At 39.2% G+C, this 19,928-nt stretch overlaps 1 protein-coding gene across 3 annotated transcripts in view; it reads left to right on the forward strand.

Annotated features, from left to right (window-relative positions):
- Positions 1–19,928, forward strand: part of CPED1 (cadherin like and PC-esterase domain containing 1) — a 147,736-nt gene that overhangs the window by 42,860 nt on the left and 84,948 nt on the right. For all 3 annotated transcript variants that reach the window (XM_027679129.1, XM_027679130.1, XM_027679132.1), the window contains exons 6-9: positions 4,194–4,350; positions 5,844–6,012; positions 17,695–17,837; positions 19,228–19,300. In XM_027679129.1, the coding sequence (XP_027534930.1) occupies positions 4,194–4,350; positions 5,844–6,012; positions 17,695–17,837; positions 19,228–19,300 (542 nt within the window). The remainder of the gene's footprint in view (positions 1–4,193; positions 4,351–5,843; positions 6,013–17,694; positions 17,838–19,227; positions 19,301–19,928) is intronic.

The following is a 19,928-nucleotide window of genomic DNA, read 5'->3' on the forward strand; positions in this document are numbered from 1 at the left end:
TTCAGAACTCTGAGCCAAAGACAAAAAAATACCTTAGGAGCTGGAGATTGAAAGAGGGAGAACAAGAAGTCATAGCTGTGTAAAACACTTAAAAGGCCTCATAAGATGTCAATGAGGCTGTTGCATTAGGTATCAATTGTCGCTGTTAACTGATATGTTTGACTGTTGTACTTCAAGAGATTGCAGTTGACAGGACAGTATCTACTGTCAGTTCATGTGACAAAGAGGTGCTTAATTTTTTTGATCTGGATGTGTTGACTTGCTTTGTTGGATCTTACACCTCCTTTTCAGGTGTGCCCTGCAGCTGTTCTTAGGTCTATCTTTTACCTGTTGTTGTGGTTAGAGGGCTGACGTGTAAATTCTGTTGAGAACATGTAGTGGCTTCCTTACCCATCAACATGGCCTCACGGTGAACACCCTAGGCAGAGGTAAAGTGGTGCTGTTTGTCGGTGTTTTCAATGGTATCATTCCAGAGATGTCAGCATCAGAAACCTTTTTCAAGCCAGAATTTTAAGGAAGGGAAGCTTTCTGGTTTTTTTTAAAGTGAAAGCACATATCCAGCCTTAGGCCCTTTGCTTTACAATGGATCATCACAAATAGCAGCAGCAAAAAGTACTTGTGGCAAAGCCTGCAGCTGCTCCTCAGGAAAAACAGCAGTTTGTGTAGCATTCCAATTACTGCATAGCCACTTTAAAAGGAAAAATGTTCTTTTCTAGTTTACTTTTTTTTTCTTTTGATCTTTAGAGTCTGCTACAGAAATTACTGGTCTTAAGATTCGGATTTTTGAAAGCAGGGGTATTATCTGGACATGAATGTAATCTGGATGCTGGAACTCTTTCTAACTTGGTTTTCCAAGCTGCCTGACAAATATCAAGTGCTGAGCCTGCCTCACCTCTTCCATTATAAAATGTTGATGTTGTTTACACACTTCAGAAGGACTGGTTAATTAACAACAGCTTGTAGAGTGATTTCAAGATGGAAAAACATGGCAATTACTGCAAACAGTAAAGGCACTGCAGGCTAATTTTCATTGATGATAATGTTGATTAACAAATACACAGCTCTAATAAACACTGTTACTGCTTTGGAGTGCAGGAGCAGGTGAAGAGTTGCCATGAGAACTGATGTAGCTGAGTGCTCAGTTCAGCCCTACTGATGTCTCTTCATTATTATGAAAATTGTATTCATTGATTATTAGGAGAAGATTTACCAAAGCAGGGACTGTCACTCCCTCTTAACTCTGCCTGATGATGTACATGCTCTGTGTCATCTCAAAGATGCAAGCACCTACTGACGGTCTCACTTCTTCTTACAGCTACCTTGCAATGGACTCTCTCCCAGGTGTATGCCAACACAAAACCAGTAGAGCAGCGTAAGGCACCATGCAAACAGAATGCCTTATAACACGAGGAATAATTTATGACAATTCTCCCTTTCTTAGTTCTCAATGCTAATTACCAGCACCCCGATGTTTTTAACTTTCTCTTCTTTAGCAGATGGCAGGTTTCCTTTTTTTTTTAACATTGAGACATTTTGCAATGAGTTCGGGCAATACTAAGGATCTTCTACCCAGTAGTTTGAGAATTCAAGGACATTTCTCTTTTTCATCTGTCCCTACCCAAATCAATTAATGTTATGTCAAATGAATTAGTCTTTTCTATTTCCCTGAAACAACTAAAACTCTCCTTTAGGAGAGGTAAATATAGATATAAATCTCATCTCATTGTATTCAAACTCTGTCTTGTGAGTTAATAGGATACTGCTTACTTGTTGCCTTAGCAACACAATTAAAAACATATTTTTAAAAGGAAAAGACACTTTGCTTTCTCTTGAATAATGAACTCAACAGCCCTTTTCTGCCATGTTCTTACTTTCAGTGAAATGTTTACTTTCTTTTAAATAAGAAAATTATGTTTTGTGCATTTCCCTCTCTCAACATTATGGTCATTTCACCTAAAGTAATTGCTGAAAAATGTGCACCTTTTACATAATTTGGCTTTCAGATGATCAGACGAGACGAGCTGTGATTGTGGTCCTTTGCATGGTTCTGTTAACGTAGACATGGAGATATGGCCTGACGTAAAAGGTGTATATGTTATAGGGGGCTTTGTCTGGAAACAGAGTTCTGCCTCCTTTCAGCCATGTGCCACTTCAGTATCCTGCTGTTTGAAGATCGAGGCTACTAGAGTTGAACTACAGAGTCTGACAGTGCTGGTCTGTTCCTGTGGATGTGCTACACTACCAAGATACAGGGGTACAGGGCTTGGCTCCATAACTCCATAAATAGTTGCAACAGCAGAAGGCTGTGTCTTGCCTTTTTACCCATGTGAGGATAAATTAGAAAAAGATCTAAAGTAAATTGTGCACTGTGGAGGGCCTTTATGTGTTTTAATAATTCTGGTTTTATCTGAACACCAAAGCTGTGTGATCAAACTTTATACTCTGGGAATTATTTGCAGCTGCAAGTAAGTAGGTTAGTTTTCTTGCATGGTCAGTGAAAAAGCCACTCTCTTTCAGAAAGCCCCTCAGAACCAGTATTTCTCTTAGTGCTCCAAGGACTGATCTCTCTTTCTTTCTGTCTCACTCTTTCTCTCACTCTTTCTCCATTGCTTAAATACAAAGCCTAAGAATACTACCATGCTAATAGATATCTAAAGTGATGCATAGGAGTAGTTGCACGGGGCCATTGCAAACTACCATGGTGAAATGCCATTGTCTATCTACAGGGTGGAAGTTGTCCTTGTGTCTTTACAAGGCAAGCATGGAAAAAACAGCAGTTGATTTCACAGATCTGGTCCCTGTGCATATTCAGAAGCAAGCCTGCTAAATAAATGACTTAATGGGAGTTTACTGGCTTACTCCTATTATCACTGCACAGCCAAGTAGGTGGACTAGTCTTTTTTCGTTGCTGTACTGTCAAAAACCACGTAGTCACTTACAAAGTCCAAATCAGTTATAATGCATAACACAACAGAGAGATGCCAGTGTGAATATCATTTGAGTATGACGTACTTTATTAAAAAACTGCGTGGTTTGATTATTAAAGCCTTTTATCCTGCTAAATGGTGCAATGCATGTAAGGCAGAAGACCAGATTAATTTTAGATCCCAGTTGAGATTGGAAGGCTGAACTGAGCTGATCTGATGAACAGCCAATGAATATAGACAATCACAATGTCATTTTACCAGGATCTCTATAAAAATGAATAGGTTTTTTCCTTAAATGACTGCTCACAGCTCATCACCAGAAACAACTTCAGTTTTACTTTTCATTTCATGTACCAAAGTTGAGAGTGAATGCTTTAAAAGAGAAGTTCTACAAATAAATTCATAACATTAGCATGATGCAGTATGTCATTAAAAAGAAAGGTATTAAGGTTTGGGAGTAGTGTGAACAGTTTGACTTTTCCCTGACTATTACTTAAGAACTTGAAATGTGAGGTGTATTAGAATTAGTGAAAACCACCCTACATGAAATAATGATACAACATAAGGGCTTTGTGCCTTTTTAAAGGCACAGTAAAAGCAGAAAATACATGCTACCCATTGACTGATCTCACATCACAATATTTTGATTACTGTTTATGGTCATATGCCTCAGTAACCTGGAGGACTGTAGTACATCAGTCCTGCACCCCCTGTGTTTGGTGGCAGAACTAAGCCTCCCATAGGTTTCAGTAACTACAAATTGTAGCTTTAAGTAATGAACATAGAAACAAGGATATGTGGTTATTTACTGAGCTGTCTATGTTATTACAGTGTATTACAGTGGCAAAGTCCCTTGGTTCTTAGTCAAATAAATTTTTTATCCCCATTAATTGTAATTGTGCTCTGTTAGAAACTAAGTTTTGGAATTCTGTATTTAGAAATAAAGGATTTCTATATTGAAGAAGGGAGAAGGGGATGCTTTTTTAATGGAACATTACTGCACTCACCTGTAAAGTGGGAGTTGCAGTTAAGCTTCTGAGTCTGCAGCTTGCAGCTGGAAGGGGGTGCTTGGTGGGTGAGAAACTCTCTGATAGCAGATCAGAAAAGGTTTATCGTCTCAGCATTTGTTATTTTGCATTGTTGGCTGATGCTGGTAGCTCCTCTCTATCTATTATGTTTTATACATTTTAACCTTAGCAGCAGGAGTTGACCGCTGCTTTCAATGCACTGCTGACTTCCTTTCTCATCCTCTTGGTACTTTTTCAGACCTGCAGCTCCCAGTTGTCACCCCAGAGTGTTCTGGCCAGCCTGGACCATCAAGGGCCAGCATCACAAGCGATGTGTCCCAGGGCAGCAAAAGCACTGACAAGACACGTACCTCTCATCTGTGGCACCAGTGGAAGCAGCACATGAGTGCAGAGCTGTAAGCTCGTAATACCCCATCCTCAGGAACTGCCAGTGCTTCATCATGCAGTTAGTTGGGAGTCAGGGATGCAGAATGTAGCAAAAGAGGAGACCACAGCAGATGGAGCATTTGGATGTATTGCATCTCATACTTGCATAATGTTTGTTTCTGTACTAGCCAAGTTTGCACGTGTTTTGAGCGTAAACATTTAAGTCTTTATGTTGAAGGCATTGAAGAACCTAGAAAGATAAATACAGACCCAGAGACACCCCTGAATGTTTAGGTCTCATGGTGGCTGAGTTGTTTCCTGCTCCCATCCCCGCCTTGCCTCTACCACAGACACGCATATGTGGTCCTTTGCACAGAGATCCTCCCTCAAGTGAAGAATGAAGAAGTACTTGATAACTTGTCTTTTATCAAGTGCTGTTTCCTATATTACAGTATTTCACAAATTTTATGCTCTGAGGACCTACTATTCTGCAGAGGGAAGAAGTAGTTCTTCTTCAGATAGATGTTAGACTTCCTTAACAGATAGCAAAACTGAGGTCTGGAAAGGCCACATATTGCCAAAAGTTGCGCAGAAATGGGAGGAGAGCCCCTTGTCTTTTACAAGTAATCAGCCTTAGAGACCCATAATTTGTATAGTCATCTTCCCATTGCATTTGCTATGAGGTAAATTGATACTCAGAGATTTTAACAGACAGATTAATAACCACATTTGTGAATATGCCCAAGTACAGCTCATATTTCCCCAAGCAATGAGCTTTTAAATAACTGATTTTTTTCCTTGAGTTTGTTTTTTTTCTGTCCTGTTTCTATGGCTCATTCTTTTTGTGTGTACTATGGGAGCTGTATGCCAGTTTTTAGAGAGCCGTGTCACTTCCCAGATAGAGTTAGCTTGCATAATTCTTAGGTTAACTGAGGTATTATGCGTTATTTATAGGTATCCTAGTCTTTCCTAATATTTGGAATTATTGTATATGGCTTTCATTAGGGAAAGTATGCAGCACCACATGTTTCTGTCCTTTTATTACATTGAGGAAAGTGCTAACAATATTGCAGTCTTTCCACAGGGTTTGGTGGGGTTTCTGTATTTCCTATTAATCAGTATTAAATCTGGGTACCTTGACTATGTACTTCTGTTATTTAAGGCTTTTGGATTTCTTTAATGTTTAAATTAATCTTAATTTGATATTTCACTCTGAATGTCCTGGGTTTGCAACAATTATAATATTCAAAAAATGCATTTACACATACATACTCTCAAAATTTACTCCCTCATAATATAGTTGCTTTATATGTTTGGAAATTAAGATTTAAAAATGCTGGAAGCAATGAAATTACTTCATGTAAGCTTTGTTCCAGGCTGCTTGATTTAATCTACTGTGTTGCTTACCTTCAGGGAAAAAAGATTAATTTCTATTTTCCAACAATTTCACCATTTCACTATTTTCTTAGAACTCATTTGCAAAAGCACAGTATTAATGCTACATATTTTTATTACTTTCCAGGAATCAAGTATCAGCTTCATCAGAGCACAAGGACATCCTTAAAGCTCAAGACCTTTCTGTCATCATCAAAGCATATGTGCTTGTGACATCCTTAACACCTCTGCGGGCATTCATTCATTCAACCACCAGTGTCTGGCATCCACCCAAGAAGAAGCATTTTACCATAAAGGTCAAACATTTTGTTTCCTACTTTTTCCGTCTTTCAGGCAAAGCACACAGACAGAAAATCAGAGAATATCGTTCTTCTCTTTTACCTCTTTGTTAGCAGTCCACAGCCTACAGTGAATGTTCTCATAAAGTACCGTTTTCATTTCTCAGAACATATTGGGTTTGCTTCATGAAGCAGGGCAGCATTGCCCTGCGCACTGGGGGCATTTGCATGCCTCAGAGCCCATTTTTATTGGTGACATTTGTCAGCAGTTGCAAGGTTGTTTTCTCTAACGCACAGCAGTGTGGGTGCTGCCACGCAGTAACAGCTTTTTTCTGGGATATTGACAGTGCTGTAAAACAGGAAAGTAAATATTTAAAACAGTTTGTTTAGATTCCTTTTTTAGGTGCAGTAAAACAGACTAGAGGAAGGTCAGCACACTGCTAAATAAGGAGAAGGAAGTATACCATGGAGAGGGTGGGATTCGAAAGGTGCAGATTCAGCAATATTGGGGCCCTGCCGTGATTCCCTTGCCATGCATCTTCCAGCCCCAGTGTCCCTGGGGCTCTAGGCTCTTTCACTCTCTCAACCCTAACCCTAACCCTAAACCCCCTCATGGTCTCGATTTTATGAAGAAGGGTATGCCTTAACTGGATTAATTCTCTCCAAGTGCCTGGAGAGACCCCTCTCTCTACACATTTTGTTTGCTCAGCAGACCAATGAATTTGCAAATGTGCCTTTGCATTTCTTTCTTCTTCCAGAAAGGAACTGTACTTCCAACATATCAGCTCTTTGTGAAGAAGCTACAGTTGTGCAGCTTCTTCTTTCCTTTTGATGTTTTAAGATCACAAAGCAGCAGTTTTTTCTTGAGGTCACATAGATCAGCTCCTGCAGCAGCTGTCAGAGGATGGGTGCGCTTTGGCCATTTAGTGTTCTTGGAGTAGGAGCAGATCTTGGCTTTGGATCAGTCTGAGTGTTGTGGTGTTACTGTCTGGACTCTTAATGATGTTAGCCATTTGGTATGTTCTACAATTTTAGCTCTCTCAAAGTGAAGTGCCTAGTTCTAAGCTCTTTATCTAATTTTAGTTATTGGAGAAACAGACACCTCTAGAGAACAAGTCATCCCACCCAGTTTAGATACTAGTTTTGGAGTGAGATGAGTTTCCTGGTAAAAGTGTCTGCTTCCTTCTGTGGGCTGTGACATTCTATGCCAAATTCTGGATTACCAAAATTGGGTGAGTTGAACGTACTTTTCTCTTTCCCCCCTCAGAAGCTATGGAAGCCAATGGAGATATATTACTTTGCCATCTATTTTCCTCTATTTATATTTATGAAGAGTAATGGTCACTCACTTTCAAACCTTGGGATTCAGTTTTGGTTTATGTTTATTAAAATAGCACAATATCCAGCAGCATCACTATTGCAGCTGAAGCAGTCATTAGTAATTGTGATATAGCTCTGTAAAACAATTCCCACTGAGGGAAGTCTGCTGAACAGGGTGCCAGCCACCATTTACAGAGCACTTTGGCAGCTGAGGAAGAAATAAAAATGATAGCAGTGCATCTGCAGTAGTTCCAATCTGCTGTGGTGTTACACCTTTAGGCAAACTTGCCAAAATGGTGAGGTATAAACAAAAAATAGGCACCACAGAAAGCACATTTGTAGTGATGTAGAGATTGAAATGCAAATTAATGAAATGATAGAAAATGGGGTGTGTAAGACTCTCTCTCAGCACAGTACGCCCTATAAAGAACATGGAAAGGGTTAGGGATTTTCTGGGAGAAGTGAGATGCTGGGAATTCATAAGAGTAGGGAGAAAGCACTACTGGGAAAATCATAAAGAGGGTCTGTGCTTGATGCAGAGGCAACAGGCAGATCACCCATCAGAAAATAATACTTGGGAGAAGGTATGAATTTAACCATTGATATCCTTTGGGATGAGATTATGTCAAGTTTCTCATAAACTTCATGGAGCTGTCATTTGCTAGTGGGACATAAAATGCCAGCAGAGTGATCTCCTTTCCCAGAGTAGCTAGTGGAGCTATGCGTGTTTGTACCAGCTAAGGAACCTGGTCCAGAAAGCTCCTAAACTTTAAGTTTCCGCCGGCTCTATTATGCAGGATGGAAATGGTTTGTCATGCTTTGAAGCACCAACCTGTCGATAGTCGATACAGACAGAAAGGATCTCTAAGACCTGTTCTTCCACTGATTGACATCGCTGTTTCTGGGGACTCAACATGCCTATAGAGGAGACTTTGGTGTGGAAAAATTTCCTAGTGTTTGATGTGTTTTTCCCCAAGAGCAGCTGATTGAGTTCTGGGTTTTATTTTTTTTAATGAAGAAATGAGAATAATTTTGATGCACTGCTTCCAATAATGTTACACAATAATTTAGAGACCTCCTCAGTGTACAGACCTCTGTTCAGGAATTTTTGTCTCATACCAGTGTAATTAAATATAATCTATGAGAAATTCATCCATGTCTGTGGTTAACTTAGCTAAAGCCTTGCTATCACAAACTCAGTATGTTAAGTATGTTTAAAGTTTGATCTCCTGTGTCCAAAGACACTTTATGGTTGCTAGTAGTCATCAGAATATGGTATATATGGAGAGATTTTTAAGAAAACTGGAGATAGGGTAGCAGATGATATCAAATGATTAAGAGAAACTGTGTAAAGAGAAAACAGGAGTTTAATGAATTAAATAATACTGCAATCCCCACTGCTTTCTTTTTTCTTAGTAAACTATTGTAAGTGATTTTTGCAATGCATATTTACTTATCCTAGTCATAGTGGCATGACTTCAGAATGATTACTTGAATAAGCCTTGGTCAAATGGAAGTTCAGGAAGAGTTCAAGTATGTTTTGCTCACAGACTGCCAGGTTTTCTCTGGATTATACATATTTTAGTATCTCAGTCCAGAAAGCAAAAGAAGGTAAATCCTGAGCTGCCATGATGATTCTGTGTGTAGTTAACGGGTAAAAAAAGTGCAGCTCTAGATTTGGGCCCAGCATGGGAACATGCAAGGGAGAGAATGGCTTTCTGCCACACAGATGTTTTGATATAAGGCTTGTGTAATAGCCCTATTTCCTTGAGGGAATTTGGAACCCCCTTATTTAGACCATCTGTGTGTTGAAAAATTAGTAATAAAATAGAAGCTTTCTATTTTGCATATGGGACCAATTAAGGGAAGGGTCTCTGTCAATGTATGAAATAATTTCCTTTGTGTTAATCGACATTATGCATGTGTATTGAGTAGAATGCTGACCCCTGAATAATTTTCTGTTTTGTAGAAGTTGGTGTGCAGAACAGTAATTTATGATTAATTATCTCAAGGCTTAACACACTGTGAAGTGCTTACTTTGCCCTGCCATTAACCTTTCCAAACCTGATCCCAGTTCTTAATGAAGGGATGCACTTTTGTAGACTGTAATAGCACCTCCTGCGTCATCAGGGAAGGCTCTTCTATGCTGTTGGCAACCTCCCGTGGCCCCCTGGCTCACTATCCCTTTGCTCATCCAAAATAGACAGGTGCCTCCTAGACTTGAATTGCTTGACTGATGTTTTTGCATAACCCTTAATACGCTCAGATGAAACAGCTCTGAAGTAATTTTCCAGTTGTGAAGTGAAGTAAACATACTTTATTAAAGCAGTTTGCTGTTAATCTTGCTGTGGTGTAAGTCACTATAACTGTCGCTGAAACTCTCTGTGTATTAAGCATTTGGAAACGTGAATAAAGAAAAATACTTTTTTCTACTTAACACATATGCAAATAAAACTGGACCCTCACTTATACAGGAAATCTGTCTTTTAATATGACGTGGAGGTCTGGTTTACAGCCGAGTACGGTGGCAATTAAGTTGCAGTATTGCCCTCAAGTGGCCGGTTTTGATACTACGTCAAGTATTAGCCACACATTTGTAGTGAGGTAAAATGCAAACATGCATGCAGATAAAGAGCAAAATGTTTACAAACAGCAGAAAGACTCGGGATGTTTTCACTTTGGGTTTTTTTTTTTAATTTAATATTCTTACCCAGTCACTTCCGGGAGCAAACACAAAAGAAAAATTACCATCAATTCTTAATCAATTAGATTGCAGGGTTATTGGGGACTAAAATTAAATTTATTCATTAAGTTCTGTAAGAATGCTGTACTTCTCATCTTTCTGGGAGACTGGACATAATATAAATCCCATCTCTGTTTTCTGTCCTCATGGGATCTAGAGCCCTATCATTTCTCTTTTCACTGATCTAAGAATGGAAGTCTGTCTGGACTGAGGGAGATCAAAGACACACTTAGTCTGACATGCCATTTCTGGCAACAACCAGGCAAGTGAGCATCATGAAAATGTGTAACAGGACAAGCATAAATTGGTGCTGGTCCCTAGGCAGACTGTAACTATTTCTGGTAACCTGCAAGGTTAGAAACACAAAACTGGAAGTGGAACAAGTTAATAAGTTTAATAAGTTCCAGTGAACTTTTATGCCATGCAATTCTCTTGGTCTTCCCAATGTCTTCTAGGAATGAGACTGTACAGATTGTTTATGTGTTCCTTGAGAAAGAGTATTTGTTTGCTTTAAAACTTCTGCTTGGTTACTTGATTTCATACCCCTAATTCTCATCTTAAAAGAAAGAATAAGTAATCCTTCCTTCTTTATCTTCTTCATCTCTGAGTCAACCTGTCATGTGGTGCACAAATACAGTCAAAATTCCTTCTGGAGTTCTTTTCTGCTCTTCTCATTATGAACATCCCAGTTTAGCTAAGAGAGAGCTCTAGACTGATTGTTCTCTACGACATGTGGATATGTCGTAAGTCTTTACCCTGTTACCCTGGCCCTTAGGTCTCTGGTTTTTTTCCTGGTTCACAAATTCTCTTGCTCTGGCTGTTCTGTAAGCTTTGTAAGCATGCCCCACTGTGGCTCCCAACTTTCCTAGACCTGCCTTCCATTATCCTGATTCTTCTTCTCATCTTTCCTTTTATTTGATTTACAGCTTCCCTTAGTCAAGCTGATCCACTTCTGTGTCTTGCAGTGAGCTGGGAAATGCTGTTAGTAAATCACCTTTACTTTCCTACTAAGAAGTTAGTGCTGGGTTGGGAAATCATTCTTTGTTCAGTCTCAGTCAAATGGCCTAATTTAGTGGTTGCTGAAGCTGGTGAGTGGCTCTTTGTTTTTAAACTTGGTCTTAAGAGCAAGGAGCTTTAGAGGAAACCTTTCTCAGATGGCCTTTTCTCCTCCATGTAGATAAGTTGTGAAAGTGTTAAGGGACAAGAGGTTGGGGGTTTTTTGTTAACAACTTTTTTAATGAACAATTAAATATCATGTCTTTAAAAATCTTATATAAAGAAAAATATATACATAACATGGAAATTTACTGTAGAAAACAGCTGCATACTACCATGATTTCCCCCTTCGTCAAGTCCGATGATAAAGCTGCAGAGAAATGGCACATCATAACAGTAAATCAGGAGTGGAATAAACAGACCTACTTTAAGCTAGTGCTATAAACTTATGATAAATTACTGCAGTGTTTTCTCTGTGATTTATTCTGGAACCATTGGTACATGGTTCATGGGTACATTTTTATCCCATTACACATCCTGTGACTTTTTCCTATACACTATGATCAGTGGAGAGGTCCACCCATGCTAGCAGACAATATAGGAAGTAGCTTTATTGTGAAATATGTTTTATCCTGGCCTTCAAAGCGAATCAGTTTGTATTCTTGCAGACATGTTAGATAATTGGATAGTTCCATACATATAGTCAACAAGATTCTTGTTTGTGTGTAAAAGAGTATTTTTGTACCTATGAACAACTACTTACACCCAAAAGTATTTGGACCTGGTGAAGAAATTTCACCAAAGATAGATCCAGTAAGAAGAATGAATGTACAAAAATGAACTGCGAGTACAGAGCCTATGCTGAAAGTTTTCAGAGATTGATTGAATTTATTCAAGCTGTTTTCAAGAAGAGGCAATTACCGTCTTTGAGACCTTGCAGATCCAGCTGATCAGGAGTGCAAAAGCTCTGGTGGATAGCAGAACAATCTGGAGAGGATGCCCTTTGTTACTTCAAAAAGGGTAAATTCTTGAAACCAAAGGTCATGCTTTGGCACATCAGGTGTAAATCTTACTTTCAACTCTTATCCTGATAACTTTGTCTGCCATGTGGTTTTGAAGGCTACAACTAGGAACCAGCAAGGTCCTTTCAAAATCTATTTATACAAATACTGAAAATTATGATGCACTAAATCTGAAAATGTAAACCTCAAAATTGTATTACTCAGTAGCCACAGTGGTCTCTTTTCTTCTGTCTCCTTGCGTCTTGGGTAGGTTCAGAAGTGTCTAATTGATAATATACAATTAACTGGCAACCAGTAATAATAATATACCTTCTATCAATTTCAGTAACAGAAGAGGTAAATCATGATACCAGACATTTCAAAAATTTTAATAAACATTGCGCATTTCTAAACATCCTTCTATAAATACTCTCTGAAGCTCTAGTCAACATCCACCCACTAACCCATGTTTATACAGACCGAGCACACAGGCAACACAGGTTACAAACACAGTCCAACTCTCCTGGGTTGCAGCTTCCCTTCTTTCATGCACGTCTGCTTGGAGAGGTGTGTGCCCATTTCACATGTACTCATACAGAACCTGTGCCCGTCCTTACACCTCAGTATTCCCTGCAGTCTAGGCAGAAGCTGTGATGCCAGCACAGTTCCTGACCAGGTTTTGAGTGCTGCTGTGTCCACCAGGAAGTCTCTCCCCCACAAATTTTCATGCTGCTTTTCTATTATTTCCCAAGCTGGCTCCTTCTTTGTTTCAAAAGTCACTTTGTAATTTCCTGGTTACTGTTTAACCTTGCTGATGGTCACCTTCTTCTTTATCATGGTAAGTTTGGTCAAACATAATCCCAGACAGTTCTGAATATTCCAGGCACACAGGTGGTGTTGTCCGTGGGTGGGCTGGATGAGCACTCTGGTGGCGTATCTCCTACCTGTCTTCAGTGTCTCATTTAGATTTCCCAGAGGAACCTGAGCAATTTTAGATTGCAATTAATGTCACCATTTTGAGGCGTCTACCTTAGGATGGCATGAATTATGCTCTTCAAGTATCTGTGTTCCACAGTGAGGTATAAAAGGAACCTAGACATTTAACTCATCCATAGACATAAGCCATGTAGTCTTGTAGGGTGGGATTCCTCTGCAGTATTGACACCTGAGTGAATTGAGTTCATGTGAGCTGTGTCTCTGAACACCTGTTACAATCAACAGAAAGCTAATGAATGCAGTCAGTGAAGGGAAGTGTTCTAAGTTTGCATTTATTTTCATTCCTAATGTTAGTTTAGGAAAATCTTTCCTGTTTGTTTTATCAGGAGACAAGGTTGTTCTGGGACTGAGTTAGAAGGCAATCTCAGAAAGACCACTACAGGTTGGTTTTATACCCTTTTTCAGGGCAATCCTCAGCTCACTGTTCAGCTAGCTGCCATAGGCTGCTCCAGCATCTCTCCTGAGAAATTCCTTTGCAGAAAAATTGCCAGAGGAAAATCCCCTTGAGGGAATTACAGTCATCATGACATCCAGCCCTGTGAGCACCACACTCTTCCACTCTTCTTCAGGCTCCATGACTCCATGCATGAGGTCTGAAAATCAGAATTCTTTTGTCAATTAAATGGCATTTTTTCAATGTGTCAGACCTTTAACTAATGATTCAGTGTATTTTTGAGGAGCCAGAGGGATCTGTGTCACTGAGAGTATAAACCTTATTTTAATGACTGCAGATTTTAAAAACTGTCAAAACAGCTAAAGAAAAAGCATCATAAAAGTAATATTGAGTTAGCCATTGTTTTTTCCCAGTGGCTATTCCTAAAGCAAAAGTAGTTATCAGGCAGTGAAAGGTCAATGAGTTTAAGTTAAATTAAAGACTATTTCTAATTCATTCTGGCTTTACAGAAAATGTGTGCTTGATCCACGTAATTTGACTGCATTTACACACTTCTGTAAGGCGTTACATAAATATTTAGAACATAACCCCAGCTGTATGTGTCCAACACGTGGATGAACATCTTCAAGCTCCTGAGAAGTCTTGCAATTCTGTCTATAGTGGTGTCATAGTATAAAATATATTGGCATGTCTGCATTAAGTTTTACAGCCTACTAAAATTTAATCTCTCTTCCTCTGCTTAAAAATTTGCCAGCCAGAGGTCAGCTTTCTCCCAGAGTAGATTCGTGTGATTGCCAGCAGTTTTTCTTACTCTGTCCTCTTTACACTATTCAGTACTTGTTTTGATCCCACTCCAGCAATGGTGAGGTTGAATTTTGCTGGACAGATAATCTGTGTCCTCTGTAGGTGAGATGACCAGCATCAGTGGTGATCATGTGAAGAAACCTTCAACTCAGTGACTTTGGGATTTTGCAGTTGAACACAGATGTTTATATACTTTTGTTCACTCAGAAGAACCTGAGGTTACTGCAGATTTGCACACTTTATCACTTTAAATTTTTCCAGCAGTTGCTGAAAATCCTATGGAATCCATCAGAGTCAAACCTAACCTGAAATTGTTTAAATAGGATTTTTTTTTATGAATTGGAATTTAACTTGAAGTATTTGTCTCTTGTCTCCAATGGTCTTGAACCAGCCTGACTAAATATTTATTTTCAGTCATTGGCTTAGAAAAACATTGACATAAAATCTGATATCCTTCAATGAGAACCTGTTGAGCAATGTTTCTTTTCTAGGCTGGCTAAGCAGAGCAGTTTCCTGGAGAAGCCAGTTTTATTTTAATGCCTGTTCTGTTGGCAACAGTTGACTATTATAGCCAACAGCATGCTCTGAGTGCCAATAGGGGAAGTAAACCTGTCTTTCATCAATTGTTACTAGAAATGTATGCATCATGTATCCTTTGTGTTGAAGTGCTTGGGAATTGATTGATGGCAAGGGGCACAATGAGCTAATGGTGCTCTTGCCTTTTCTTCTGATAATCCCCCATCTCTCTTTATAAAACTCTGCGACTTCTTATGTTTCCTGTGCAGCAAAATAACACAGCTTCTTGCTTAGTCCTTCAATACCAATTGGAGATTTAGGAAATTAGAGAAAATGTGCAAACCAGTGTAGCAGGAATGTGAGTAGTCTGCCAGATCCATCGGAGGTGCTGGAAATAATTGTCGAAGTTAGCTGAAGAACCACCTTGGTGAGATGAGTCTTCATTTTTTTTTTTTTTTTTTTATTTCAGATGAGCAGTTTAATTAATTTGCCCTGAACAATGAATGGAAATGGGACAATTTCACTCAGAAATTAATCTGAATCAGAACTAATTTGAAAAATGTGAAGCTTTTTGTTCTTAATCTTTGTACCACTCTGTGGGAGAAACAGAGCCTTGGTGGTCTTAGACTTTGGGAAACAAGGACTCCTTCTCAGCCTGTTGTGGTAATGAAGTGGAGAGTGCTATGAGGAGTTGCATAATCTCTAAATAGTACTTCCAGGGCTCTTTTGCCCCAGAGACCCATGGAACTGTAGTACACAAGGAAAAATTTCTACAGCATAAAAATACAGTGTGATGTGATTCAAGATTTCAACATCATGCAAATATCCAAAGGATAAAGTTGAGGCTGTATCCGAAACCTTTACTGCACAATTTCCTGGCAATCAGACGTTTAATTTTATGACTTCAGTCATATATACTGTTGTCATTTTTTTCCTACTGGCACTTCAAATAGCTTTATTAGAAAGGAAGAAAAAGTCCCAGGCACTACAAACCTTTAGTCCAGGTCTGTGCATGGGGGACATTTCCTTTAGTCAGTAAAATTTGGAAAGACAACCACTTGTTGAAATAAAATCAGAGGTGATAAGAACAGGAAGGCAGACAGACCAAAAGCCTACCCACTAGTTATTTACCAGCACAATTGGATGGAGTTACTGGAGCTGAAGAGAGCAAAAAGCAAAGGAGGATCAGTGTTAGCTGCATACTCAAGTATCTCCCATGGCTGGCTGTAGGCAATGATACAGTATTTTTTAAAAAGGAAAGTGAAAAGTGCTTATTACATTTAACTGCAGTATCCTGCGTGAAGAAACTGAAAGCCATTCATCCATGCCAGTGCAGACCAATGTGCTTGACAGTATTCATGCTCACAAGGGGAGACTCCAACATTGGCTAGAAAATGCAGTGGACTAGAGTGTACAGAAGTATGCTTAGTATCAGGTGTGAGCACAGTGAATGCATCATAACACAGCACCAGGAACCAGCGATGTACCCCAGGGATCCTTACTGGATCCATTCCTGTTCAATATCTTTGTTAAATGTCTGAATGATGGGGCAGAGTGTACCCCCACCATGTTTGCTGATGACACAAAACTGGGAGGAGTGATACACTAGAGGGTCGTGCTGCCACCCAGAGGAACCTCGATAGGCTGAAGGAATTGGCTGGCAGAGACCTCATGCAGTTCAACAAGGGGAAGTGCAAAGTCCTGCACCTGGGAAGGAACAGCTTTAGGCACCTGCACATGGTGGAGATCAGCAGCTGGAAAGCAGCTTTGCAGAAAAGGGTCTAGACACCTAGTTGACCATTAGCCAGCATTGTGCCTTTGTGGCACACCTGGACTACTGTGTCCAGTTCTGGACTCTCCAGTGCAAGAGGGATGTGGAGGGCCACTAGGATGATTAAGGAACTGTGGTAGTCAAAGGTAGAGTGAGATGAGAGATGCCAAGCACATAAGTCCTTAGTAGGATTGTCTACAGAAGTCTGCATACTTCCATCATGTTGTCCCAGTGGGATATATATACACACATAGTATTTTTAGTAGAGAAGTTCCTGTAAGTAATCAGAATTTTTTCCTTTCTGAATGTCAATACAAAACGTGTTCTACATGTACTTTTTACATCATTTATCTCTGAAGAGATCTTTGGTAGTACAGTACTACTAGATTATCTAATAGTTTTACATAGTTCAGACATTAGTTGGGTTCTTTGCCATTTGATAACTCTGATGGAAATATGGTTTAAAGGCAGCCCTTTCTTAGCACAGATGACGCTCTTGCAAAAAACCTGCCTGTGTCCCACTCTTCACTGGGTCTCTATTGCTCCAGTTGTTTCCCTGAATCTCTGTGTGAAGTGATGAGATGGGTGAATTTGCATGAGTGATGAAAGCAGCTGAGGACAGTGCTCTGCAGGCCAGTAAATATGCCATTGTGAGGATTCATGAGTCTGAAAATCACAGGGTATGCAGAGTTCAGTCAAAACACAGGCTGGGGTGGTTGGTCTTTTTTTCAACATCTTTCTCCTATATTCTCTTTAAAGTTTGTTGACTAGGGTAAGGATTTGTAGTCAGTCAAATGGGACGGCCCTTGGGGCAGTGTGTTAAAAAGAGAGAAGGCTTTTACTTTGTGCTATTACCCACTGCTAAAGAAATAAGCATTTGTAGTTTCCTTTGCCTAGAACCAGTGACAACAAAAGGTTATACTGAAGTAAGCTTAGACTGTGACCGATATTTTTTAAAACCATTAATATAGATTTTGTTTCTGATATGGTTGTTTGTAAACAAAAAGTGTGGAGCTTTCCATAACACTTCACTGTGAAAATGAATAAGAACTGAAGTTGATATTGCAAGGCAGTTTTTATTTCTACCAGCTTTTTAATTTATGATTGTAAGCACTGCTTTACTGTAAATGTTCAAAAGTATATGAATTCTTTTTCACAGCTGCAAAGATTTTTTGACATATTCTTCAAAAACAGTTCTCCCCAACAAGCCTTCAACAACATGAAGGAGGCTATAAGCAAACTTCTACTTATAACTGAGGTCTTCAGTGAATCATCTGCCTCAGGACCAAATTCTTTCAATCAGTAAGTGATTGTAACACAGTAGTCATTGTAATTCTAGTGTAATGCAAGATAACTCCTTAGAACACAATAAAAATTGTAGGGGATACACAACTCCTAAAATAAAAAATTCCCCTGTATTTTGTACTTCTTTGTAAAGTAAGGACATGCATTTAAGGAGTAAACCTCTTCAATATCAACAGTGTTTCCAGTTTGTGAAGAGGTTATGATGAATACCTAGGACCAGATGCTTTGTCCTGATGAAGTGTTTCAGGCAGCACAGATGAACAGAAATCACTCACAATTTGGCTTGTCCTAACACATATAAAGCTGTATTTCCTTTCAGTGAACCTTCTTTCGTATGTCAAATATTTAATGCTAGAGTATCCCAGATGGTTTAGAGCTGGCTCTAGCTGGCAACCAGAACAAGAGACACTGTAGAATATCTTATGGAATGTACCTTATGAAATACACCTAGACACCAACAATCACATTTCTGTGTGTAATCACTTCCATTAGTGTGTTATAGTTCTTACACATAAATCAATCTCTATTATGTAATATTTTTACTAATTAAAATTAATATTTGTTCTATATATGTTATGTCCCATCCCTGACATTTTTATGATAAATACTAAATAAGTCACTATTTAGTACATTTATGTGTTTTATAAAGCTATTTTGACAACCCAGGTGTTTTAGTGGCAGTAATGTAAACCTCATTATTTGACTTACACAGTTGGGAATAAAGCTTACATTGTGAGTAGAGAGGGTAGGAAGGAGGGGAGGAGTGTAATGGGAATGAAGCTATTTTGACAGTGGTCCAAGCTCTCTTTTTTTACCAACAGGATGGACTCTCTTGTTTGTATAACACAAGACTTGCTTAGAGCTCCTGGTCCATGCCTTCAAACATCCCCATAGCTGCAGCAGAGCTCTTCAGCTTCAATGAGCCTGCAGAGTTTCACCATCTATTACCCTCCAAATGTCTTGAAACTTTTGGAGGACCTCATTCTCCTCAAAAGACATTTCCTCCTTTAGCATAATTCACCTCCCTCACTGGTTTAACTGTCAACCATATAATAATACGTTTTTATATAGCACTTTTATATCAGCTCACAATCTGACTCCATATATGATTAATGCTTCTGGCTCTTGGAAATTTTATTTAGTCTGCATTACATGCTGTCTTTTGACCTCTGTGTGCATGTTCTTGTGCGTGTTCTCTGGACCTGTGTGTGTATGGCATTTCACCATATGTATTGGACGTGGTTCAGTGGTGAACTTGTCAGTGTTAGGTTTATGATTAGATTCAATGATCTTAAAGGTCTTTTCCAACATAAATGACTCTGTGATTCTGTATTCCACAGCAGTACCTAACCTCACTGAATCTGATTCCTTTTATATTGTATTTCAGATGCAGCCAATGTTTTCAAATGCTAACCTTTGACATTGGATTCAGCATGTCAATGTACCCACTAGTTCTTGAGGTGAGAAAATTACACAAATTATTGCTTGACCCCCAAAAAATACACCAAGAAGAACACAGCAGGAAACCCTCTTTGATAGGTACTCTCAAATCTCTGAGAAATGTACAAATACTTTAATATTAATTTTGCCTAAATGTGGAGAGTTGCTATGGCAGAAACCTGTTTTTAAGAGTTGGAGTTCCTGTGATAAAGTTCACCACACCAGGAGGTGTGCAAATCTTTCAGTTTAGCATTAAAGGACTATCTATCACCCAAGTGAATATCAATGATAGAAAACCCACAGAAAGCCTTGCATGAAAGTAGAGGTAGGTTTTAAATATGACAGAACAAAGATGTGGGAAGGAAGTTAAGATACCACAACTGGCCTTTAATACAAATTAAAATTCTCCATAAATTGTATTGTGCTCCTGCAGCTCATGACCTCCTTTGACCTTCACTGTGCTATCTTCTTTCTGGATGATCGTGAAGGCCCTCAAAACCAGGGAAATGTGACCTGTGCCAGTTTTCATACCACTCTTGCCTCAGAACAGCCTGTCCTGAAACAAATACTGTACTACTTTCCAGCTGCTTCTCATTACCCCTGTACACACATGAATATGTATATACCTAGGTATATAAAATGTCCATA

This window comes from Neopelma chrysocephalum, unplaced genomic scaffold (assembly GCF_003984885.1).
Source record: "Neopelma chrysocephalum unplaced genomic scaffold, ASM398488v2 Primary Assembly neopelma1_45, whole genome shotgun sequence".
NCBI lineage: Eukaryota > Metazoa > Chordata > Aves > Passeriformes > Pipridae > Neopelma > Neopelma chrysocephalum.